Source organism: Pituophis catenifer, unplaced genomic scaffold (genome assembly GCF_029215685.1).
Source record: "Pituophis catenifer annectens isolate HBS135680 unplaced genomic scaffold, rPitCat1.0.hap2 SCAF_1, whole genome shotgun sequence".
Classification (NCBI taxonomy): domain Eukaryota; kingdom Metazoa; phylum Chordata; class Lepidosauria; order Squamata; family Colubridae; genus Pituophis; species Pituophis catenifer.
The window spans coordinates 322938666-322949043 of NW_027256881.1; the positions used below are offsets into that span (position 1 = coordinate 322938666).

Here is a 10378-nt window from a genome sequence, read left to right on the forward strand (position 1 = left end):
AAGGTAAGTAGAACCCACTCCTGTGGCAAACCTATGACTCATCTGTCAAAAGTGACATGCCACAACGTTTTGGATGACACACCAATGTTCACCAACACCTTGTTGGAAGAAACATCCTTCTAGGTTCTGCTCCAAGTGGGGAAACAGACACCGGAAACATGGAGACTGCTTGGAAAGATGGTTTAATGGTGGACAGGATCACATGGCTTGAGTTCCTGAACAGAAAAGGGGCAGATACAGAAAATCCTCGGGTTTTTATGCTCTCTCTGGCTCTGCATTTCTTGGGGCCCCAAAAGAGTATCCTGATTGGTTGTCAGACTCCCAGGGGGTGGGGGCCTTGCTGGCTGATGGTCACATGTGCTTCCCAGGTCACATGTGGTGAGTTTCTGCTGCTATTGTGTAGAGGGCTAATCCTATCTTTGTTGGATCTTTGGCAATTCCTACTATGGCTCTGCCTGAAGGAGGCAGATCTTTGTAATGTAGAATAGACTGGCCCAGGCCTTAATGGCCCATTGACAAAGGGTGGGGGGCAGGAAGGTGGGAGCTGCTTTGTCTGTAAAATATGCTTCTCCATTTCTCATCCAGGGAAATATAATATTCTGCCTTTTTCATATTTCCTAAAATATTTCACTCTTCCAGGAAAGGGGTGGGTGCTAACTTCCTACAACCTAACAACAACTATTCTCAAAAGCACCCCTGGAATAATTTTCAGAGGCTGCAGAGGCCACATAAGAATTAGGTCTGCTCTCATGCAGCCTCCAGAGCTTCAGAAAATCACAGGAAAACAGGGGCCGGATGTGCTTTTGTGAAGTTTTCAGAGACTTCAGAAAACCGTTCTCTGAAGCCGCTTCAAGAATGAAGGCCTTTTGCGACCTGGAGCAGCCCTGCGTAGGCTGCAGGGGCCTGTCAAGCCATCTACCTGAGGAGTGCTGGACTGCAAGGTCAATATTTTTATCTCCAACCTTCACCATCATAAAGACAGCTACTTCTGGCATCAGGCTTCCCAGTGGAGACCAGGCGGTATGTCAGAGAACTAACACATGATAGCTTAACTGCACTCCTTGCCTAGATTTAGCAAAAGGACCACCGACACGGCTTGGCTAGATTAAATCTTCATTTCCTTTCATAACTTGTTTTCTGCCACCAGCGAGCAAATGCAGTTCGCAAAGTTGTAACCCCGGCATAATGAGACACATCCATAATTGCTTCTGCCATTTCATTCTGGACCAACTGAAGGTTGTAGATATTCTTCAAGGACAGCCCTATGTGGAGCACATTGCAATAATCTACTCAAAAGGCAACCAAAGCATGAGTGACCACACACACGTCTCATGACACAGGAAGGAGTGCAATTGGTACACAACATGGAAGTTGTACAAAAACAGGTGATGGTTACCACCAATTTTTCAAAATGCAGCCATAGCCCAGTATGATGCCCCAAATGCACACTAGTCCTGTTGTTTCCATCCAGAACTAAAGATGAAAAACTCCAGGATTAGGAAGCCCTAATACTCAGAGCTACTCTGTATTGCTAGGGTTAAATTGAAACCTGTTCATCCACATTCAGACCCATCCCCCCCAACAGCCTGACTAGGTGGCTCAGTGACTTAAACACTGAGCTTGTCGATCAGAAAGGTTGGCAGTTCGGCCGTTCGAATCCCTAGTACAGGTCTACTGCGTGAGCAGGGGGTTGGACTAGATGACCTCCAAGGTCCCTTCCAACTATGTTACTGTTAAAACTGTTAAAGCCTCCAGTCAATGACACTTGGCCAGACAGTGGTGGAGATATACAGCTGAGTATCAACAGCATACAGATAGTCCTCCACTTACAAAGTTACGACAACACTGAAAAAAGTAACTTATGATCATTTTTCACACTTACGGCTGTCGCAGCTTCCCCATGCTCATGAGATTTATATTCAGATATTCAGCTTGACAACTGACTCACATTTACGACAGTTGCCGTGTCCCAGGGTCATGTGATTCCCCTTTGCAACTTTCTGGCAAGCAAAGTCAATGGGGAAGCCAGACCCACTTAACAACCATGTTACTAATTTAACAACTGCAGTGATTCACTTAAGAAACGTGGCAAGAAAAGTCGTAAAATGAGACAAAACTCACTTAACAAATTTCTCACTTAGCAACATAAATTTTGGGCTCAATTGTGGTCATAAGTTGACTGTATTGATCATATCTGCCAGCACCACTAGGTAGATGAGTCCAGGAAATTAACTCAACAGGAAAGCTAAAACTACTTTGTTGAGACCAGCTATAACAAATCTTCCAAGTCTAATTGTGCTATACCCACTTTATTATATTCCAGCGAACCAGCGGGGTGGGTGTCTTCCTGAGCTGCCTCTGAATGTTATCTCACTATTCTGGACTTTAAAAAGACTTCAGACCTTTTTGCCTAGGTAGCGTTTTTTGCATTATTGTCATCAAAGTCATCTTCCTTATTCTCTACAATACTTCATTTCATACCGTCAAATAATCTCACCCGAACTGATAGCCAGTTTGGTCTAGTGGTTAAGGTACTAGGCTAGAAACTGGGAGCTTGTGAGTTCAAATCCTGCCTATAGCCATGAAAGACAGCTAGTTGGCCTCAGGCCAGTCACTCTCTCTCAGCCTCAACCCACCTCCCAATATTGTTGTAGGAAAATAGGAGGAGGAAGGTGTGTTGGATGTGTTTGCCCCATTGAGTTATTTGGATGGATGGATGGATGGATGGATGGATGGATGGATGGATAGACGGATATCTGTATAGTTATACAGATTTCTATATAAGGGGTTAGAAAGAGTCGAGCTACATAAAAAGTGCTGTGGGACAGGCATCCCTATTAACACTGCAACCAATAGCAATAGTACTTGACTTATATGCCGCTTCACACTGCTTTACATCCCTCTCTAAGTGGTTCACAGAGTCAGCATATTGCCCCCAACAATCTGGGTCCTCATTTTACCGACCTAGGAAGGATGGAAGGCTGAGTCAATCTTTATCTGGTGAGACTCGAACTGCCAAACTGCGGGCAGCCGGCAGTCAGCAGAAGTAGCCTGCAGTACTGCATTCTAACCACTGCGCCACCAATCCCGGTGGAATAAGAAAAACTAATACTGTGCCCACCTCTTAACCTCCAGAACTGGCCCAGAAAGACCCTGTGGCCAATGGTATTGAAGGTCACTGAGAGATCAAGGAGTGCAAGGATGAGCGCATTTCCCCCATCCCACTCCCTTAGACTATTAAAAGTGTGCTGTGCCCGATTTCCACAATAGAGTTATCTGTTCACTAAAAGGTTGTTCTATTGCAGGGGTCCCCAACAGTGATGGGTTCCTCCCGGTTCGGTCCGGTTCGGCCGAGCCGGTAGCGGTGATGATATGACATCACCGAACCGGTTCTCCCCCCCGCCCTCCCACCCCCCCACGTTATTCTTACCTTTTATTTGGTCCCACCCCCAATCTATTGCTGCCTCCTGAGTCCCAGCTGATGACTAGAGGGAAAAAAACTGTTTAAACTCTTGCCACAGGGCTTCAAAGGGCTGTCCTACAGCTGATCAGTGTTAAAAGCAAACAAATGAGTCGGGTCGTAAGTGTGAGGACTGGTCGTAAGTGCGAGGACCTTCCAGAAATGACTCTGACCAGCTAGCCACGCCCACCTAGTCACATGACCTCCAAGCCACACCCACGAAATAAGCCACGCCCACAGAACCAGTAGTAAAAAAATTTAGAACCCACCCCTGGTCCCCAACCTCTGGGCCACAGCCCATTCCCAGGCCACGGCCTATTTGCAACCCGGCCAGGTGAGTGTTGGACCGGCGCACATGTGCACACGTGCAACTCAACTTGCACAAGCAGTGGGCCTGCACACATAAACGCGCACAGCTCAGCTTGTGCAAGATGTACTCCATGCGTGCTGGCCCGATGCTCACGGGACTCGGTTCCCATCTCCCCACCACCAGCCGGGCCACCAAACTGCAAAGTTTGGGGACCGCTGCTCTATTGTGCATGACTAAATTAGAAAGAATCCATTACAGGTAGTCCTCGACGTACAACCACAATATAGCCCAAACTTTCTCTTGCTAAGTGTGACATTTAAGTGAATTGTGCCCCAGTTTATGACTTTTCTTGCCACAGTTGTTAAGTGAATTAGTGTAGTTGTTCAGTTAGTAACACGAATCCGGTTTTCTCATTGATTTTGCTTGCCCGGGACACTGCAACTGTTATAAGTATGAGTCAGTTGCCAAGTGATTGAATGTTGATCATGCGACCATGGATCGTAAGTGTGAAAAACGGTCATGTCACTTTTTTCAATGCCGTTGTAAGTTCGAACAGTCACTAAATGAACTGTGGTAAGTCGAGGACTACTTGCATTCAGAAAGCAAAGAAGTAATATTCTTCCCCCCAAGTCCTTGAATCTATCACTATGATGCTCTCTACCATCCCAGAATAATTTTGGTGGGGGTTTTTCAGCATTTGTCTGAAGAATGCGATGGGGTGAAAAACTATCAAGGACTTAAAGAATATGACCATGAAAGAATCATGACTGAAGAAACCAATTCTCCATATTCCTAGACCAGGGGTGTCAAACTCACTTTCATTGAGGGCCACATCAGGGTTATGTTTGACCTCGGGGGGGGGGTGTGTTGGGCATGACCAGGGTGGATGTGGCCAGCTCCATGTCACTCATGTCGGGGCACCTGTGGTGGCCCGAGCTGTCAGACATCGATGCTATCTCAAAATAAATGAATTTCCAAACTGCCAATCTTTAAGGAAATCTTTTCTTTAATTGAGCACAGCTACCGGATCATGACTCGATGCGGACAAGACCGACCTTTTGCCCCCCCCCCCAATCCCTCCCTTTCCGATCCCCAAATCTCTGCTTCTCATTGGCTATCTTCCAAGTCATTCTTCAGACTTCTTGTCTCGTCATTTCCCAGGAATGTCCCCCCTCCTCATTTCCACGACAACCCGACTTCAAAGGGATTTAGCAGGCAAAAGTTCAGAGCTTCTCTCTCTCTCCTCTGCTCTCTATGCCAGCATTGAAGCGCTGACACCAACACTCGCTTGCGGCCCTCCCGAGCTCCATTTTCACTGGCAGAGGGTTGCAGGAGGCCGTGACAGCTGAAAACCAAGCTCGGGAGCCAGTTTTCGCTGGCAGAAGCACCGCAGGCCAGTCCTTCGCTATTTCCAGGGCGGCCCCACGGGCCAGATCTAAACACCCCTGAGTTTGACACTCCTGTCCTAGACCAAGTTGCTGCTGTATTTTTAAAAAAATATATGTATAAATATGATACCAATCCAATGCTTTCCAAGTCTATTGTATTTCAAGTATAGCAAATCCATGGTCAGGATGTCCTGGGCTTCCCCAAAGGAAGAACAGCTGTGGAAGCCAATGTGTCTTTGTCACCCAACTTTTGATGTGTACTTGTCACCGTGAAGTCACACATTCTTCTTACACTTGACAGATGATTGTTCTCTGCTCTGACCTTTCTACAACGGTAAAGATAAAGCTTCCCCTTGCACATATGTGCTAGTCGTTCCCGACTCTAGGGGGCGGTGCTCATCTCCGTTTCAAAGCCAAAGAGCCAGCGCTGTCCGTGATCATGTGGCCAGCATGACTAAATGCCAAAGGCACACGGAACGCTGTTACCTTCCCACCAAAGGTGGTCCCTATTTTTCTATTTGCAGTTTTTTACATGCTTTCGAACTGCTAGGTTGGCAGAAGCTGGGACAAGTAACGGGAGCTCACCCCGTTATGCGACACTAGGGATTCGAACTGCTGAACTGCCGACCTTTCGATCGATAAACTCAGCGTCTTAGCCGCCGAGCCACCGCATCCCTTAACCTTTCTACAAAGGGGTGGTATAAATGCTTAACTCAAACAGGCTACCTAGAAATATGTGAAATATGCTTAGGAAGGCTGCATTGCTGCAAACTTAAGAAGCCACATAAGACGAATACTTTGGCCACAATCCAAGAAAAGGCTTGGCAGAGGTGGTGGGAAAGGAGGACCAAGGCTTTTATTTCCTCTGCATGTGATTTGTTCCACTTAACAGCCACAGCAAAGGGTCAGAAATAAACTGCTCTCAACGCCTGTGAATCAGTCTTCCTTCAAGCCCTCAAACAGAGTGGCCATCGCTCCATGTGCTGCTCATGCTTGCATACTTTGTAGGGACAACTTCATTTTGCATTTGAAAACTCAGACCGGCTTTCAAACAAGGGGGCCAAGCATGAGCAGCACATGGAGCGATGGCCACTCTGTTTGAGGGCTTGAAGGAAGACTGATTCAGTCCTTGTCCTTTCTCTTTTTATGAATCACGGGAAACACACTATGAAAGTTTATTTCAGAAACTTAAAATGGTACACAGGTTATCCACCAAGGAAGGCATTTCCACCCAGCCACACAGTTGCCCCTTCCTGCAACCATTACTTGGAATCTCTCTACAATCCCCTTTTTAAAGCCAGTTTTAATCATACGAAACATCTCCCGTGCCCTTTTAAGCCTCTCTTGCAACACCTTCTCTGCTTAGTCGTCTTTGAACCGCAACAAACCCGTAGCCGGATTCCCGTGTGCACGGAGGCCCCGGGACGCTTATTACTGCAGTTTTATCCCGCTGGCGATCCTACCCATCCCTTCACAGGCAGGCCGGGCAAGACTCCATGCAGCAATCCTCAAGCGTGCACACGATTCAGTCATTCATTCTCTCTGTGTGTGGGTCTCTGTCTCTCTCTCCCTCCTTCTCTCTTTCTCTCTCCCTCCCTCTCACTTTCTCTCTCTCCCCCTCTCTCTCCCTCCCTCTCTCTTTCTCTCTCTCCCTCCCTCCCTCTCTCTCTCCCTCTCTTTCTCTCTCTCCCTCCCTCCTTCCCTCCCTCTCTGTTTCTCCCCCTCCCTCTCTCTTTCTCTCTCTCTCCCCTCTCTTTCTCCCTCTCTCTCCCTCTCTCCCTCCCTCTCTTTCTCTCTCTTCTCCCTCTCTCCCTCCTTTCCTCCCTCTTTCTTTCTCTCTCTTTCTCTCTCTCTTCTCCCTCCCTCCCTCCTTCCCTCCCTCTCTCTTTCTCTCTCTCTCTCTCTCCCTCCCTCTCTTTCTCTCTCTTCTCCCTCTCTCCCTCCTTTCCTCCCTCTTTCTTTCTCTCTCTTTCTCTCTCTTCTCCCTCCCTCCCTCCTTCCCTCCCTCTCTCTTTCTCTCTCTCTCTCTCTCTCCCTCCCTCTTTCTCTCTCTCTCTCTCACGTGCAGCTGCAACCCCGCACCTTTCGCGGTGCAGATGCGCAGCCAGTGCGCTCCTTTCGCGCGGGCGCCCTTCCTGCTCCTTCAAACGCGCGCGCACCCCGCCACGCAAGCACCGAGACCCCCTTCTTCGCCGAGCCCACCATTTTCGTCGGAGGTGGGAGGAGGAAACAGCCGCCCATCCACGGCAAATCACGAAGCAGCCCGAGGCAAGTGGACATTCTCCAAGCCAAAGATGCAGAGCGTCTCCGTCCTCCGCTTCCCCCCCCCCCACTCGACCCCCCAGCGCACCTTCTCCGGCATCCCCCCTCCCCCTCCCCCTCGCCCTCGCCGCTGCTGCCCGGTTTGGTTTGGTTTGGTTTTTAAAAAAGACCCATCTCCGGACAGCAAAGTCGCGCAGGCCACGAGGGGGTTAAAAGAAAGGAAGCGGGGACGTTTCCCTGCTCCCAAATCGAGCGGCTCAGTTGTGCGCAGGTTTCCTGCGAGACCCCTTGGATGAAGCGAGACCCTCCCGCTAGAGGAGACGGAGAGGGGGGGGGTGAGGAGAGTGCCGCCTTCAGCCGGCCATCCCGCAACCCAGCACAGCGCAGCCCCCACGCGCGGATTGCCCACGGCGCGGTATCCGCGCCGCTTTCTCCTTACTTTTCTGGCTGGAGTAGCCGGGGTAGTAGCCATAGTAGCCGGTGATTCGAAGGATTCGGTCCTCGATGGTGGCTACCCCGTTGGGCGCCGCCTTGACATCCATGCAGAGGGGCTCGGACCGCCCGTCCGGGCTCGTCAGGGGGGTAGCGGCGGCGGCGGAGGAGGAGGAGGAGGAAGAGGAGGTGGAGCCGGCCGCGGAGCGTTGGGCAGACGCTGGGCTCGGTTGGGTCTCCTGCTGCGCCTGCGGTTGCAGCGCGGGCCAGTCTGCTGTGCTCGTGGCGGCCGTGGCACGGCGGCTCCTCGGCGCACCTTCTCCCCAGCTTGGTGCAAAGAGCGGCTCCTCTGCATGATCGCCGAGGCCGCCGCCGCCGCCCCCCGTGTGGCTTCCCCAGAGCCAGCCTCCTCCTCCTCCTCCTCCTCCCCCCCCTCCCGCCTCCGCGAAGTTTTCTTGCGGTCCCTTCCAGTCCAGGAGTTCCACGCCGCGAGCGGCCAAAACTTAAGTCGGTGGGCGCGGGGCAAAGCGAGGAAGGGACGCGAGCGGGATTCGCGCTGCTCCCTCCCGTCGAGCTGGAGCCCAGCAGAGACTTCGGAACACAAATCCCCATCGCTCCCCTTCAGTTAGTGGTGATGGGCATTTGTTCTGTTCCCTACCGAATTCCCAAATCCCATCCCAAATTTGTTGGGATTTCGAGCCCTTTTCAACATCAAAGATTCCTGTCTTTTTCCCCTCACTCGGATATATTGGACCACAACTCTCATGCTCAGCCAACATGGCTAATAATAATACTTTTGATGGGCGTTTGGGAAGAGCCCTGAGGGGACAAGCGTTACAGAATCTCTCTGGCGCTGGTTGTATCAAAATCTAATGAAAGAATGAGAGAGAAAGAGGGAAAGGGTAAGGAAGAATGTCCATGGAGATTCTCAGTCATCCAGGTCATGGTTGTCCCAAATGTGCTTTTTTCAAGAGGCAACTGGACTTTCTGGGGTTTTTTCCTTTGAAGACGTTTTGCTTCTCATCCAAGAAGCTTCTTCAGTTCTGACCGGATAGTGAGGAATGGAAGGATTTATATTCCTTGCAGACAGCTGGTCATTTGCATCCTTTTAGAGGATTCCATTCCTCGCCATCCAGTCAGAGCTGAAGAAACTTCTTGGATGAGAAGCGAAAGGTCTTCAAAGAAAAAAAAAACAGAAAGTCCAGTTGCCTCTTGAAAAAGCACCTTTGGGACGGTAAGGAAGAATGTGTTAAATATTGAGAAAGTGAGATATTTATGAACAATCTGATCCTATAAATACAGGTAGTCCTTGACTTACGACCACAATTGAGCCCAAAATTAATGTGGTTAAGTGAGACGTTTGTTAAGTGAGTTTTGCCCCATTTTACGACATTTCTTGCCACAGTTGTTAAGCGAATCTGGCTTTCCCACTGACTTTCCTTGTCAGAAGCTCACAAAAGAGGATCACAGAGCCGAGGTGGTGCAATGGTTAGAGTGCAGTACTGCAGCTACTTCAGCTGACTGCTAGTTCAGCAGGTCAGCAGATCAAATCTCACCGGCTCAAAGTTGACTCAGCCTTCCATCCTTCCAAGGTGGGTAAAATGAGGACCCAGATTGTTGGGGGCAATATGCTAATGCTAATGCAATATGCTAATATGCAATATGCTACAGTATATGCTAACTTTGTAAACTTTGTAAACCGCTTAGAGAGGGCTGTAAAGCATTATGAAGCAGTATAGAAGTCTAAACAATAATAATAACATGACTTTGGGACTCTGCAACCCTCATAAATGTGAACCAGTTGCCAAACATCTGAATTTTGGTCATATGACCATGGGGATGCCGCAAAGGTCATAACTGTGAAAAACGGTCATAAGTCACTTTTTTTCAGTGCCGTTGTAACTTTGAACGGTCACTAAATGAACTGTTGTAAGTCGAGGACTACCTGTAATAATTAGGATTAGATGTGAGGTATCTGAGGCTGAACCATGGTATTCCCCATGACACTCCGTGCAAGTGACAGTTGTTGCAGCTACATGAGAAGGAGGGACAAAAGATAAAGGCCCCTGACACACAAAGAATAATAGAATAACAGAGTTGGAAGGGACCTTGGAGGTCTTCTAGTCCAGCCCCCTACTCAGGCAGGAAACCCTATACCACTTCATACAAGTGGTTGTCCAATCTCTTCTTAAAAACTTCCAGTGTTGGAGCATTTGCAACTTCTGGAGGCAAATTGTTCCACTGATTAATTGTTCTAGCTGTCAGGAAATTTCTCCTTAATTCCAAATTGCTTCTCTCCTTGATTAGTTTCCGTCCATTGTTTCCTGTCCTGCCCTCAGGTGCTTTGGAGAACACCTTGACCCCACCCCCTCTTCTTTGTGGCAGCCCCTGAGATATTGGAACACTGCTATGGTGTCACCCCTGGTCTTTCTTCTCATTAAAACACAGTTTTGCTATGGATTCTGTTTTCTCTGGAGGAAAAGAGCAAAGGAAGCAACTGCCTCCTTTGCAAAGGCTAAAAGGTTC

The 10378-nt window shown here is 49.0% G+C and overlaps 1 protein-coding gene across 2 annotated transcripts in view; it reads right to left on the reverse strand.

Moving 5' to 3' along the window:
- SLC35F4 (solute carrier family 35 member F4) overlaps positions 1-7962 on the reverse strand; it is a 157982-nt gene extending 150020 nt beyond the window's left edge. For both annotated transcript variants that reach the window (XM_070931652.1, XM_070931651.1), the window contains exon 1: positions 7860-7962. In XM_070931652.1, the coding sequence (XP_070787753.1) occupies positions 7860-7962 (103 nt within the window). The remainder of the gene's footprint in view (positions 1-7859) is intronic.
- Positions 7963-10378: the final 2416 nt, after the last annotated feature.